Raw genomic sequence first — 16,903 nt, 5'->3', positions numbered from 1 at the left:
TTATATTCAGTAGATAGCAACATTCAAATAATATATGTCGTATCTTCAATAGATAGCACCATTCAAATGATCTGATATGTACTATTTTCAGTGGATAGCAACATTCACACGATCTGATAAGCTATCTTCAGTAGATAACAACATACACACGATCTGATATGAGCTACCCTCATTTTATAGCGATATTCACGCGATCTGATATAACTTGTAGATACCATGATAATCCCCAACACTTCAATATTAGGGGCTATCATTTTCTTTGGAAGGGGGTCCCCAATTTCCAAAAAGTTAGCGTCAATCAAATTGCGACCTCCTATTTCGGCAACAAATATTTTAAATTCTGCCATTGACTAAAGAAACCTGGCATAAAAGGGGTATCGTTTTATTGAGACTCCCTGTACTGTCAGACACAAACTCTGTAATGATGCAATAGATGTCGTACGCAGCTAACGCAGGGAAATGGTATGATAATGCCACGCACCCACTAGGTATTAAAACAGATTTATAGGTCAACTTCGCCAAATTAGTATCTCTCTTGTATCTAAGGCGTCGGCACGGATGCTAATGCACTCTTACCATCTCATCTGGTGATTCCATGCCATACTCGGTCTTTGACCAGCATTCATGCTCCTGCTAGAGAGATGATGTTTGAGCTATAACTCTTGTTTCAAAAGTGCATCCATCTCTTGGCAGGTTCTCTGGGTCTTCATCGCGTGGTCTTTTCCCATTTTGCCCTCTAGTACAATTTTGGGGTACCTGTATTGCAGTGGCTGTACGTGGCCAAAGACTTGAATCCTTTTTGGGTGATTTTGTCAGACAGCCGAAGAATCCCATTGCTTTCCAATGGGAATAATTATGTATTTTCACCCAATTAAGCATTTGACGTATCCATAAATCCGATGGGTCCGTGGCTCGTCAAGCTCTGAATTATCTCCACGGTCCCTAGCACCACTTCAATTTATTTGATTTACTAATAATGTTTTTTTTCCTTCATATTTTTGCTGAAATCAAACTCATAAACTAAGTGTATCCTCACCTCAGATTCGAAATTAATACACACACTGGCCAAAAGTATTGCAACATCGCTGGATTCGGCACATTGTATGTTTATTCAATATCCTGTTGATATCACCATGTTCACATCACGTATACTCCGGGCACGTATTGAATGGGTGATAACGTTCTTTGAACGAAATAAAGCAAGATCGGGCTAATCAATTGTGACGGAATGTGTCACCTGTGGTGACATCAAACGTATTACAGTGCTTAAAATGGCGGAATAATGGAAACCCGTTTGAACGCAGAGACGAGGAAATTTTAGACACAGCGCTCTAGACACAAAATGTCCAGATGCCTTTAGATTGGTGGCCAAATGGTTTAATTGGTTTCTGCAAGGTATCAGGAACACACAAGGCAATTAATGTTGTTGGTGTGATTCAAGGTCATCTGCAGTGCAGAGTGACCTTCTTTTACAAGGCTTCTTTCACGCGACACTTCATTCTTCCATCACCATTTTCCTGATACCTTGCATGCCAAATTGCCAATTAAACCATTCTGTGACCATTGTAAATGCATCTGGATATTTTGTGGTTATGTATAATTTCTTGCTCTCTGAATTCAAACAGATTTCCGTCTTTCCGCTATTGCAAGCACTGGCGCACACTGATCTTACCACATGTGGCACCTTTATCCCATTGGTTAGCATAATCTTACTTTTCCATGCAGAGAGCATTACCACCAAGTGTACGTAATCGTGAAATCGACACGATATTGGATGAATATTGAACTTACAGTTTGCGATTATTCTTTTGTCACCGATGTTACAATACTTTTTAACTAGTATATAGAAAGTCAGTTGTGTCTAACTAAGTATCTTTTCAATCTCATTTACGTATGAACCTACTGTACTTTAAAAGCGTTTGAAATCGCATATTAGTGTTTAGAAAGTATGGATAAATAATGTTTAGATTATGCCTGGTTAATCCTATATCGTTATTTGGTCCATACTTGGCAAACACTCAATCTATACGTGTAGCGTTTTAAAAGACAATACATTACTGATATATCCTTAAAAACTCTGCTTAAACCCTATGATCTGATCAAATCTTATAAGTAGGTGGTACTTCCTCCAGCAGGTAGTGGCCACGCCATCTTTTTGTCCCCATTAGCATCCCGATCAAAACTTTTATACGGTGATACTGGTCTCGCGGAAGTACCGTTCATATCGATACTCCCAGGTGCAATTCCCACGTGGTTTTTACGCGCGAATCTTGACGGATTTGTTATAGCATATGTGTTACTACGATAACATCGCATTGTGGACATGCAAAATACCTCCTTACAACCTCGGCGAAAATTTGAGTTGTAGTAAGCATAAATGATTGGGTTCGAAGCACTGGAAGCAAATGCAATCCATACGCAGGCAATGTAAATAGTGGGATCCACATAAGGAGGGTTTAAACTGCTGTATACTAGTTGAGTTATAAAAAATGGAGTCCAGGATAAGAAATAGACAGCAGTGACAATCATCAGCATCTTAACTGTCTTGACTTTTGTTCGTGGTACGGCATTCATTGTTCTTTGTACTGTCCTCCCACTGATGCCAACATTCCAGATATGTTTGATAATCTTGGCGTAGATGAGTACTATTAATACGGATGGTAACAGATATTCTACTAGGACGATGAAGGCGGTATACATTACACCTGCCGTATGGTGGCTGATGAAAGTATCACAGAACTCCCAACTACTACCAACGTTCGATAGATTGAAAAAGAAAAACGCAGGGCATGATAAGATAACAGATACAATCCAACTGATACCAATCATTCTTTTAGCTTTACCTCTTGTGATCTTGAAGCTAAGTGGGTATATTATGGTATAGAATCTGTCCACACCGATTGCTAGAAGAACATAGACAGTTGCTCCTGGAGCCATATACTGTAGAAAACGCACCAACTTACAGATGAATACACCAAACAACCACTGGTGAGCTACCACACGACCTAGAATAAAAGGCATGCAAAGGAGTGCCATACATAAATCTGCAAAGCTCAAAGAGACAACAAAATAGTTGGTAGTACTTTGTAGTCTTCTACTCCGGTGGACGACCAGAATGACCAAGACATTGCCGAATATAGAGAGAAGCCACAGAAGGCATGCCGTGAAAATCTCCAATGCAATCTGCCAATTAGGTCTTTGTGGATTGGTAATAACCAGAGTTGTTGGTGTGGAGTTAGTGACTGTCGATGGCAGTGAAGACATTGCATTCATTTGAGTAATGAAATCCGATGACGTCATTATGACGTATCATTTGAACACGATCTCTCTTGTAGTTTTTACAGTATTTCATGATATATAGTCACTGGAGTTGCTTTGTACTAACAATAAAGTCTTTGTTGAAGCTAATTGCGATGTACGTCAACAGCCATGGCAACAGTATCTGTAATGGATTAACAAAAATGAAGAGTGTTCAGTAATTACGCTAAGTATCATAATTTATCATTTTCACATGCCGTTGATAATAGATATGATATTGGCCCACGTGGAATTTGTATAATATTGGTGAATGTGGTGTACACGAGGGGTGCATTTCTGTGCATATAATTTGCAAGGTGATCTTTCCGTTATCCATGCACTATCAACCTGACCATATTTATCTGTTCAGTTAAATCCCTTTGTACAATCCTCATAGGGTGTGGGGTGCGTGTGTGTAGGGGGGGGGGGGGTGGGGGGGGGGGTGCTCGGGGGGCCTCGGAGGGTGTTTGTGAGTTGTGGTTGCATATATGTATTTATATATTGCAAGGTGCTCTTTCCCTTGAGATACGCCATCGCGCGCCATGCACGCCTCTAACTCTATTATGACTATATTCACCACCGTAGTGCTTATTTGTTGGGGGATGTGCGGCGTGGAAAGGGTGTGTCAGAAGGGGGGGGATGGACTGGTAGAAGTGTGTGGAGTGCGGGTGTGACTGGAGGTACGGTATTGATGGAAATGCAAGTGGTGAGTTTGGGAGAGTATACATTTCTATGTACATGTATCACAGGGTATTATAACCGTTACCAGGAACACCGCGCACTATTGATCTCATTATATGTCTACCCGCGTCTAAAAAAAAGCTGCCTTCCTTTTAACCTTCATGGTGCGTCGGGGTGGGGTGGGTGGGGTGGGGTGTGTTTGTGGGGGGGTGAGTACGTATGTGGGTTGGTGTTTTTATGGGAATGTGTGTGCAGGTTAACGAGAAAAATAGCAGTATTGACAAGTTGAAGCCCCATTTAAACAAGATTAATGTATGTAGAATGTCTTATTTTGTCTTTAATACGCGGCTTTCGGCGTTACCACTAGCGGGCTATGTTAGCACAGCTATGACACTAAACAATGGTGCCAACATTTGAATTTTGATGAATTTTACGATCCTCCAGTTAAGCAAATCACATAATGTGTTGGAACGTCAATCTTAAAAGCCTATTGCCTTTAAGATTGATGTTCTAACATATACATGGTAAAGTGTACGCATCGAATGGTATTCTTTGAAATACGAAATACCAAAGGGCACCGTCCTTAATGTGACAATCGTGCATATAACATGATATAAAAACATTTGACATGTTTGACAAGGTAATTACATTGAGTTTATTCGCAACTCCGTTTGAATTCTATTTTTAATTTCAAATAAAACACTAATTAATGTTGCTGTTCATTTAATTAAAACCGTGTTAACTGATGTGGTCCTAACAGCTTAACAGGTTGTCAGTGTATCAGTATAAGCATTTATGTTTGGACTTAATCATAATGTGTTTGGATTTACAAGTCTATTTTTCTGTCCTGAATTACCATTTACTTGTAATATCACTAATATAATTAAATATTATTATTATTATTATTATTATTATTATTATTATTATTATTATTATTATTATTATTATTATTAGTGTTATTATTATTATTATCATCATGTTCTTCTGAATAGAAATAGTAAAAAGTGAGAATGCAAATTAAACCCACTCAAATCCCGGGCTCAAATGCACTAAAAGAAACTTAACGTGTTTTTTGTTTGTTTGTTTGTTTGTTTGTTTGTTGTTGTTTTTTTCCTTCTTGTTTTTTGTTTGTTTGTTTGTGGACCAAAAATGCTTGTGCGAGTTTTTGACTATAATATCTGTGGATGTGCCTCGGCTCAAGATTCTATGCAAGACCACATTAACATTGATATCGTTAATGTAGATTGCAACCAAGTACTGAGGCTCTGTGAGGCTACAGTCCATCGCTTTCACTCGCAATTCGCTAAATCGTAAAGCATAATTATATAAAATGTATATCTGACGATTAAAAGAAACTGCAGTAATGCGAAATCTCCACGTGACTCCATTAATTTATTATAAACCTTTGACTAAAATTTATAATATACACATATTTGCCAGAATGATGTTGTAAACACGACCTTTGAAACACAATCTGTGACATAATACATAGCTATAAGATCTCAACTTACTTGGACATAGATAATATGACACGAAGTAAGTAAATAAATAAATACTATATTGCTGCTGCTGTTGCTGCTGCTGCTGATGATGATAATAAAATATAAATAAATGATAAATACACTTTTTGGTATTTATATGACGTCTTACCACAGATCACGGAGTGTTCAAAGCGCTGTATATACAATTAATAATGAACAACAATAACAACAACAACAATAATAATAATAATAATAATAATAATAATAATAATAATAATAATAATAATAATAATAATAATAATAATAATAATAATAATAATAAAATAATATAATAATAATAATGTGTTATATAAAAATCGACTTCATCCTCATTTACATCGATCCTATTCAATCGTAACAGGTCAATGCGTTTTACAAAAGCCTCGAGTACAAAAGGTATATATTTGTATCAGATAATTAACTCATTTGAATTAAAGCGTTAATTTCAAATAACACACTAAGTTCACACATTGTTCTATAATGACATGAGTAGGCCTATACGAGTTATACGCATAGACGATAAATATGTACAAAATTAGATTAAATGATTATAGTAACATGAACTGCTTGCGAGAATTTCTTACATGGACATTCACATTCAGTGACGATGAAATAAAATGTCATGAAATGTCCACGAAAAGAATATTTTAACCACAAATTGCATGACATTTTCTAAAGATGGCGTACCCTCTTTTCTCTATACATATAACAATAAGACATCGGATAAAGCATTTTTTGCTACCATCGTGCTTGGTTAAGAACTATAATAAATAACAATTTAAATTTACATAAAATGGTTTGTGTTTTTAAATTGCCATTTTTGCTTCGTTAAATGTTGCCAAGCTATCAGCAAAAATCAATGATTATGTTCTTAGATTTACATCTACAATAACGAGTAACGGTCAATAGAATAATGCAATCGTTAATTTCAATCACCGCAACTGACATCAGTGTTACAATAAATGCACATATTAACCCTACCTTGCAATATTGTCAAGCATCGTTCAAATATCTACGCCGACCGACGCCATTACAACAAGAAATCTTCTTCGCTGCATATCACTATGATCTCCGTTGATAACGACTATTTGTTTTATCTCCAATTGTTATGTTTACATCGACACTCGAAAATTAGAAACATTTTATGAGCTTCAGCAATGGCTTTATTAACTCATCTACATCTCCATTTAATACAGCGGCCTGCAAATATTTCTTACGCATTTTTTCTGTGCATCATGCATTAATGTCATGAATACAGCCGGTTCTTCACGTTGACGTTGCCCGTAGACTCTGATGCATGATGATTTTAATCATTTAGCAGTATTTTAGCTGGTAAACGGGTAGCTGCCTGTGGCGGGATAATGTAACGTGGTTACGACTGCGATATAGTTCAGCATCTTAGAAAAATACACAATAAAATATAAATAAGAGAATTGAATCATAATAATAAAAAGATACAGATAAAATTAATATTGAAAATTAATATTATTGATTGGTTGATTGATTGACTTTATTCGGTAAGTTATCATTTTCAAAGACAGAAGTATACAAAATTAATGAAAGTACAATATTTAAAAAAGAAGGGATCATTGATAGGGATAGTCGGTATAAAAATCTGAGGCTTATTCATTCACGGAGGTCCTTGGTTCTACACCAAAATGAGTAACTTTAGGCATGCAGAAAGAGAGACATACAAAAGCAAAACAACTGAAACAAGCGGGAACGGGAAGACAATTTTTAAGAAACTTTATTGTAAAATATGTTGGGCAAACATTTTTGCAAAATGTTTTGTCAATAGTTAAATAACATTCTGTTAGAATGATTTCACGTTTTCAAAAATGTTTTATGAATGCTATTAAAACGTTTTTCTACCCTTTATATAACCCAGCATTTTTAAAAACCTGTAAAACGTGTTTGCACACAAAATCTGCATGTTGCGAAATACACGCTTTTCAAGCCATAATAAAATATGATTGGATCACACGCATATAATCATGAAGTTATGAATTGACTGCAACCTGCAATGCACGCTTTCTATGTCCTGCAATTCCATTTTAGACAGTGTCTGTGTTGCTGCATATATGCACGCTTTCCATGTCCTGCATTTCCATTGTAGATAGTATATCTGTTTGACTATAATGTAGGCTACGCTTTCCATGTCCTGCATTTCCATTGTAGATAGTATCTGTTTGACTATAATGTACGCTTTCCATGTCCTGCATTTCCATTGTAGCTAGTATCCATGTCCTGCATTTCCATTGTAAATAGTATCTGTTTGACTATAATGTACGCTTTCCATGTCCTGCATTTCCGTTGTAGATAGTATCTGTTTGACTATAATGTACGCTTTCCATGTCCTGCATTTCCGTTGTAGATAGTATCTGTTTGACTATAATGTACGCTTTCCATGTCCTGCATTTCCGTTGTAGATAGTATCTGTTTGACTATAATGTACGCTTTCCATGTCCTGCATTTCCATTGTAGATAGTATCTGTTTGACTATAATGTACGCTTTCCATGTCCTGCATTTCCGTTGTAGATAGTATCTGTTTGACTATAATGTACGTTTTCCATGTCCTGCATTTCCATTGTAGATAGTATCTGTTTGACTGTAATGTACGCTTTCCATGTCCTGCACTTACATTGTAGATAGTATCTGTTTGACTGTAATGCACGCTTTCCATGTCCTGCATTTCCATTGTAAATAGTATCTGTTTGACTGTAATGCACGCTTTCCCGGTCCTGCATTTCCATTGTAAATAGTATCTGTTTGACTGTAATGTACGCTTTCCCGGTCCTGCATTTCCATTGTAGATAGTATCTGTTTGACTGTAATGTACGCTTTCCATGTCCTGCATTTACATTGTAGATAGTATCTGTTTGACTGTAATGCACGCTTTCCATGTCCTGCATTTCCATTGTAAATAGTATCTGTTTGACTGTAATGCACGCTATCCCGGTCCTGCATTTCCATTGTAAATAGTATCTGTTTGACTGTAATGTACGCTTTCCCGGTCCTGCATTTCCATTGTAGATAGTATCTGTTTCACTGTAATGCACGCTTTCCATGTCCTGCATTTCCACTGTAGATAGTGTCTGTTTGACTGTAATGTACGCTTTCCATGTCCTGCATTTCCATTGTAGATAGTATCTGTTTGACTGTAATGTACGCTTTCCATATGTCCTGCATTTACATTGTAGATAGTGTCTGTTTGCGTGTAATGTACGCTTTCCAAGTCCTGCATTTCCATTGTAGCTAGTATCTGTTTGACTATAATGTACGCTTTCCATGTCCTGCATTTACATTGTAGATAGTGTCTGTTTGACTATAATGTACGCTTTCCATGTCCTGCATTTCCATTGTAGATAGTATCTGTTTGACTATAATGTACGCTTTCCATGTCCTGCATTTCCATTGTAGATAGTATCTGTTTGACTATAATGTACGCTTTCCATGTCCTGGATTTCCATTGTAGATAGTATCTGTTTGACTATAATGTACGCTTTCCATGTCCTGCATTTCCATTGTAAATAGTATCTGTTTGACTATAATGTACGCTTTCCATGTCCTGCATTTCCGTTGTAGATAGTATCTGTTTGACTATAATGTACGCTTTCCATGTCCTGCATTTCCGTTGTAGATAGTATCTGTTTGACTATAATGTACGCTTTCCATGTCCTGCATTTCCGTTGTAGATAGTATCTGTTTGACTATAATGTACGCTTTCCATGTCCTGCATTTCCATTGTAGATAGTATCTGTTTGACTATAATGTACGCTTTCCATGTCCTGCATTTCCGTTGTAGATAGTATCTGTTTGACTATAATGTACGTTTTCCATGTCCTGCATTTCCATTGTAGATAGTATCTGTTTGACTGTAATGTACGCTTTCCATGTCCTGCATTTACATTGTAGATAGTATCTGTTTGACTGTAATGCACGCTTTCCATGTCCTGCATTTCCATTGTAAATAGTATCTGTTTGACTGTAATGCACGCTTTCCCGGTCCTGCATTTCCATTGTAAATAGTATCTGTTTGACTGTAATGTACGCTTTCCCGGTCCTGCATTTCCATTGTAGATAGTATCTGTTTGACTGTAATGTACGCTTTCCATGTCCTGCATTTACATTGTAGATAGTATCTGTTTGACTGTAATGCACGCTTTCCATGTCCTGCATTTCCATTGTAAATAGTATCTGTTTGACTGTAATGCACGCTTTCCCGGTCCTGCATTTCCATTGTAAATAGTATCTGTTTGACTGTAATGTACGCTTTCCCGGTCCTGCATTTCCATTGTAGATAGTATCTGTTTCACTGTAATGCACGCTTTCCATGTCCTGCATTTCCACTGTAGATAGTGTCTGTTTGACTGTAATGTACGCTTTCCATGTCCTGCATTTCAATTGTAGATAGTATCTGTTTGACTGTAATGTACGCTTTCCATATGTCCTGCATTTACATTGTAGATAGTGTCTGTTTGCGTGTAATGTACGCTTTCCAAGTCCTGCATTTCCATTGTAGCTAGTATCTGTTTGACTATAATGTACGCTTTCCATGTCCTGCATTTACATTGTAGATAGTATCTGTTTGACTATAATGCACGCTTTCCCAGTCATGCATTTCCATTGTAGATAGTATCTGTTTGACTGTAGTGTACGCTTTCCATGTCCTGCATTTCCATTGCAGATAGTATCTGTTTGACTGTAATGTACGCTTTCCATGTCCTGCATTTACATTGTAGATAGTGTCTGTTTGAGTGTAATGTTCGCATTCCAAGTCCTGCATTTCCATTGTAGATAGTATCTGTTTGACTATAATGCACGCTTTCCATGTCCTGTATGTCCATTGTAGATAGTATCTGTTTGACTATAATGTACGCTTTCCATGTCCTGCATTTCCGTTGTAGATAGTATCTGTTTGACTATAATGTACGCTTTCCATGTCCTACATTTCCATTGTAGATAGTATCTGTTTGACTATAATGTACGCTTTCCATGTCCTGCATTTCCATTGTAGATAGTATCTGTTTGACTATAATGTACGCTTTCCATGTCCTGCATTTCCATTGTAGATAGTATCTGTTTGACTATAATGTACGCTTTCCCAGTCCTGCATTTCCATTGTAGATAGTATCTGTTTGACTATAATGTACGCTTTCCATGTCCTGCATTTCCATTGTAGATAGTATCTGTTTGACTATAATGTACGCTTTCCATGTCCTGGATTTCCATTGTAGATAGTATCTGTTTGACTATAATGTACGCTTTCCATGTCCTGCATTTCCATTGTAAATAGTATCTGTTTGACTATAATGTACGCTTTCCATGTCCTGCATTTCCGTTGTAGATAGTATCTGTTTGACTGTAATGCACGCTTTCCATGTCCTGCATTTCCATTGTAAATAGTATCTGTTTGACTGTAATGCACGCTTTCCCGGTCCTGCATTTCCATTGTAAATAGTATCTGTTTGACTATAATGTACGCTTTCCATGTCCTGCATTTCCGTTGTAGATAGTATCTGTTTGACTATAATGTACGCTTTCCATGTCCTGCATTTCCGTTGTAGATAGTATCTGTTTGACTATAATGTACGCTTTCCATGTCCTGCATTTCCATTGTAGATAGTATCTGTTTGACTATAATGTACGCTTTCCATGTCCTGCATTTCCGTTGTAGATAGTATCTGTTTGACTATAATGTACGCTTTCCATGTCCTGCATTTCCATTGTAGATAGTATCTGTTTGACTGTAATGTACGCTTTCCATGTCCTGCATTTACATTGTAGATAGTATCTGTTTGACTGTAATGCACGCTTTCCATGTCCTGCATTTCCATTGTAAATAGTATCTGTTTGACTGTAATGCACGCTTTCCCGGTCCATTGTAAATAGTATCTGTTTGACTGTAATGTACGCTTTCCCGGTCCTGCATTTCCATTGTAGATAGTATCTGTTTGACTGTAATGTACGCTTTCCATGTCCTGCATTTACATTGTAGATAGTATCTGTTTGACTGTAATGCACGCTTTCCATGTCCTGCATTTCCATTGTAAATAGTATCTGTTTGACTGTAATGCACGCTTTCCCGGTCCTGCATTTCCATTGTAAATAGTATCTGTTTGACTGTAATGTACGCTTTCCCGGTCCTGCATTTCCATTGTAGATAGTATCTGTTTCACTGTAATGCACGCTTTCCATGTCCTGCATTTCCACTGTAGATAGTGTCTGTTTGACTGTAATGTACGCTTTCCATGTCCTGCATTTCAATTGTAGATAGTATCTGTTTGACTGTAATGTACGCTTTCCATATGTCCTGCATTTACATTGTAGATAGTGTCTGTTTGCGTGTAATGTACGCTTTCCAAGTCCTGCATTTCCATTGTAGCTAGTATCTGTTTGACTATAATGTACGCTTTCCATGTCCTGCATTTACATTGTAGATAGTGTCTGTTTGACTATAATGTACGCTTTCCATGTCCTGCATTTCCATTGTAGATAGTATCTGTTTGACTATAATGTACGCTTTCCATGTCCTGCATTTACATTGTAGATAGTATCTGTTTGACTATAATGCACGCTTTCCCAGTCATGCATTTCCATTGTAGATAGTATCTGTTTGACTGTAGTGTACGCTTTCCATGTCCTGCATTTCCATTGCAGATAGTATCTGTTTGACTGTAATGTACGCTTTCCATGTCCTGCATTTACATTGTAGATAGTGTCTGTTTGAGTGTAATGTTCGCATTCCAAGTCCTGCATTTCCATTGTAGATAGTATCTGTTTGACTATAATGCACGCTTTCCATGTCCTGTATGTCCATTGTAGATAGTATCTGTTTGACTATAATGTACGCTTTCCATGTCCTGCATTTCCGTTGTAGATAGTATCTGTTTGACTATAATGTACGCTTTCCATGTCCTACATTTCCATTGTAGATAGTATCTGTTTGACTATAATGTACGCTTTCCATGTCCTGCATTTCCATTGTAGATAGTATCTGTTTGACTATAATGTACGCTTTCCATGTCCTGCATTTCCATTGTAGATAGTATCTGTTTGACTATAATGTACGCTTTCCCAGTCCTGCATTTCCATTGTAGATAGTATCTGTTTGACTATAATGTACGCTTTCCATGTCCTGCATTTCCATTGTAGATAGTATCTGTTTGACTATAATGTACGCTTTCCATGTCCTGGATTTCCATTGTAGATAGTATCTGTTTGACTATAATGTACGCTTTCCATGTCCTGCATTTCCATTGTAAATAGTATCTGTTTGACTATAATGTACGCTTTCCATGTCCTGCATTTCCGTTGTAGATAGTATCTGTTTGACTATAATGTACGCTTTCCATGTCCTGCATTTCCGTTGTAGATAGTATCTGTTTGACTATAATGTACGCTTTCCATGTCCTGCATTTCCGTTGTAGATAGTATCTGTTTGACTATAATGTACGCTTTCCATGTCCTGCATTTCCATTGTAGATAGTATCTGTTTGACTATAATGTACGCTTTCCATGTCCTGCATTTCCGTTGTAGATAGTATCTGTTTGACTATAATGTACGCTTTCCATGTCCTGCATTTCCATTGTAGATAGTATCTGTTTGACTGTAATGTACGCTTTCCATGTCCTGCATTTACATTGTAGATAGTATCTGTTTGACTGTAATGCACGCTTTCCATGTCCTGCATTTCCATTGTAAATAGTATCTGTTTGACTGTAATGCACGCTTTCCCGGTCCTGCATTTCCATTGTAAATAGTATCTGTTTGACTGTATATGTAATGTACGCTTTCTCGGTCCTGCATTTCCATTGTAGATAGTATCTGTTTCACTGTAATGCACGCTTTCCATGTCCTGCATTTCCACTGTAGATAGTGTCTGTTTGACTGTAATGTACGCTTTCCATGTCCTGCATTTCCATTGTAGATAGTATCTGTTTGACTGTAATGTACGCTTTCCATATGTCCTGCATTTACATTGTAGATAGTGTCTGTTTGCGTGTAATGTACGCTTTCCAAGTCCTGCATTTCCATTGTAGCTAGTATCTGTTTGACTGTAATGTACGCTTTCCATGTCCTGCATTTCCATTGTAGCTAGTATCTGTTTGACTGTATAATGTACGCTTTCCATGTCCTGCATTTCCATTGTAGCTAGTATCTTGCATTCTAATTTTTTGCATTCTAATTGACCACAACAGCTAGAGAAAAAGCTTCTCTTTTTAACAACTATTTTTATTCTGTTTTTACTCAGCCAACTTCCAACACACAGTTGCCAAAGATACATGGGTTTCAACATCCTTCACTGGGTAATATTCAGATCAACGAATGTGATGTCCTCAAGATCTTGTGCAATTTAAATGTTTCCAAAGCTATTGGTCCTGATGGGATATCTCCCAGGGTCTTGAAAGAATGCGCTCATGAAATTGTTTTTCCTTTGTGCCACATTTTTAACTTATCTTTGAGTTCTGGTATTATGCCTGAGACCTGGTTAAAAGCCAATGTTGTTCCTGTTTTTAAAAAGTCTGACAGGCAACGTGCTGAAAATTATAGACCTGTGTCACTATTGTGTATATGTGGAAAAGTGATGGAGAGAGCTATTTTTGATCAAGTGTTCCCCGCAATTAAAGACCAATTATACCATCTGCAACATGGTTTTATCAAAGGTCGCTCCACTGTGACACAGCTTTTATCCGTTTTTCATGAAGTCAGTTCTACTCTGGACAACGCTGGGCAAGTTGATATGATCTATCTTGATTTCTCGAAAGCTTTTGACAGTGTTTGTCATAGCTTGTTGCTTCACAAATTGCAATCTTTTGGCTTTCATTCTGACCTCCTCAATTGGTTTCGCGCTTATTTAACAGGGAGGAGGCAGAGGGTTGTTATTGATGGGGTAAATTCCGACTGGCTTCCAGTTGTTTCAGGGTACCCCAAGGTTCAATATTGGGGCCTATGCTTTTTCTTTTGTACATAAATGACATGCCCAGTGTTGCCCAGAATTCTTCTTTAGCTTTGTTTGCAGATGACTCTAAATGTTATAAAAACATCTCTGATGTCTCTGATTGTCACATGCTCCAAAGTGATATTGATGCATTATTTAATTGGAGCAAAACTTGGGATCTCCATTTTCATCCCTCTAAATGCCAGATCATATCAATCACCAGACGTAGGAATGCAATTCGTCATGATTATAAAATGAACGGTGCCATTCTAGACCGTGTTAGTTCCATTAAAGATCTTGGTCTTGATATTTCCTCGTCTTTCACTTGGGATGATCACATTAACAGGGTTGTTAAAAAGTGTAACAAAAACTTGGTATGATTAAACGCACCATTGGCTTCAATGCCCTCGTAATGTATCCAGGACTTTGTACTCAGCCTTGGTTCGTAGTGATTTGGAATATTGCAGTCCCCTCTGGAGTGGTACCTCAAAGCGCAACATCCAGAAAGTTGAGGGGGTCCAGAGAAGGGCAACTAAATTCATTTTAGATTACCCCGAGGCTGAGTACAAAGAAAGGTTAACAGAGCTAACTCTTCTCCCATTAAGTTTTAGAAGAGAATATGTTGATCTCAATATATTTTTCAAGTGCAATCTGGGATTATATGACATCAATCTAGATGATTATGTAGTTTTTAATGGTATTAACAAAGACCGTCCCACCACCAGATTTTCCTCTGATCCTTTGTTGCTGGTAAATCAGCTTTCTAAAACTGAGTGCCACAAGATGGGCTTTTTTCAGCGTATGGTGCCCATTTGGAACCAGCTCCCTAGTATTATCAGATCTACAAATTCTGTTGCTTCATTTAAGCACCAAGTTTTGGAGTTTTACCAGTCCAAATTTGCTCGCACCTTTGATGCAACTTCTGTTTGCACTTGGACCTCTTTTTGTAATTGTCCAAATTGCAGGCAAATGTAACTTACCTGCATTTTCCCCCTCTAATTTATTTTTCCCTTCCTTTCTTTTTTGGTTTTGGTGGGGCGGTCTTAGAGGTGCCTGGCACCTGTTCGCTCCAGCCATTCACTGGACTTTTTAAAACAAATGTTCCTTTCATAATATTGTGTAATTTTTGATGTAACTTATGTGCAATATTATATATTTCTTGTAATTCTGTGCCAGTGATAAAGTGTAATAAATAAAATAAATAAAATAAAAATATCTGTTTGACTATAATGTACGCTTTCCATGTCCTGCATTTCCATTGTAGATAGTGCCTGTTTGACTGTAATGTACGATTTCCATGTCCTGCATTTACATTGTAGATAGTATCTATACTATAGGTCCATTCTCCGATAAAGTGTTTAAGTTTGGTCTCAGGAATGTCAAAATGCCAACCACGAAGAATTCATGAAATTCATTCAGAATCGTAAACTTAAATTTTTCAACAATACTTCATTTATGATCAATATTACTTGTACGTATTGGGGGTAACGTATCTGTGCATGGTAACGTATCTGTGATGCCCTTTCACACCTTTGTCTTAATCGTGCAAGTGCAAAACTTACCGACTTGATCAGTCATCACCCAATGTACTAAAGTCTGCATGGTATGGTATTTGGCTTCATTTATCACAGCGTTTTTCCGAGGGGAGTAGAATTTAGGTAACGTATCTGTGACGACATGAACGTAACGTCAGGACTTTTTGCCATTAATAGACCTGATTTTTTTAACTTTGAAACCATTGTGTTATGTTCCATATATATAATATAACTATGGAGCCTGCTTGATCCATCACATATGAGAACATTCATCTAGCCAATTATTTTCACAGATTGTTATCCAATAGAAATATGGTAACGTATCTGTGAACAATATTGGCGACATAGTCTCAAAGACCTGTTGGAAAAAATTAATAATCTGTGTTGTTATGTTTTATACTTTATAATTAGGGCATGATACATGCTAATGAAAAGTACCTATAATCCATTATATGCGCGCTTTAATGTACGCTTTCCATGCCCTGCGTTTCCATTGTAAATTATATAGATAGGCCTAGTATCTGTTTGACTGTAATGTACGCTTTCCAAGTCCTGCATTTACATTGTAGCTAGTATCTGTTTGACTATAATGCACGCTTTCCATATCCTGCATTTCCATTATAGATAGTGTCTGTTTGACTATAATGTACGCTTTCCATATCCTGCATTTCCATTATAGATAGTGTCTGTTTGACTATAATGTACGCTTTCCGTGTCCTGCATTTACATTGTAGATATTGTCTACTAGTATTTAACTATAGTGTACGCTTTCCATGTCCTGCATTTCCATAGATAGCACAGCATAGCCAGGCAGATGTGCATGAATATCGGCAAGTGCGTGACGATCCCTCTGATCACCAGTTTCTCATGATTCTGTGATTGCAAGACCATCGAGGTGCTGGGTGATAATCAGGTCACAAATGTCTG

General features: G+C 37.3%; 1 protein-coding gene across 1 annotated transcript; it reads right to left on the bottom strand.

The window, feature by feature from the left end:
* Nucleotides 1-1,501: 1,501 nt before the first annotated feature.
* LOC140155815 (probable G-protein coupled receptor 19) lies at nt 1,502-6,773 on the bottom strand. Its single transcript, XM_072178799.1, has 2 exons — nt 6,480-6,773; nt 1,502-3,442 (listed from the first exon to the last, which is right to left on the bottom strand). The coding sequence occupies exon 2, from the start codon at nt 3,298-3,300 to the stop codon at nt 2,107-2,109; it is 1,194 nt and encodes a 397-aa protein (XP_072034900.1). The 5' UTR covers nt 3,301-3,442; nt 6,480-6,773; the 3' UTR covers nt 1,502-2,106.
* Between the last annotated feature and the right edge of the window lie 10,130 nt (nt 6,774-16,903).

This window comes from Amphiura filiformis, chromosome 6 (assembly GCF_039555335.1).
Source record: "Amphiura filiformis chromosome 6, Afil_fr2py, whole genome shotgun sequence".
Classification (NCBI taxonomy): Eukaryota; Metazoa; Echinodermata; class Ophiuroidea; order Amphilepidida; family Amphiuridae; genus Amphiura; species Amphiura filiformis.
This window is presented reverse-complemented; position numbering and strand designations above follow the sequence as displayed.

Bases quoted from the DNA above. Each gene is read 5' to 3' on its own strand.
- LOC140155815 (XM_072178799.1), bottom strand. From the start codon at position 3,300: ATGACGTCATCGGATTTCATTACTCAAATGAATGCAATGTCTTCACTG.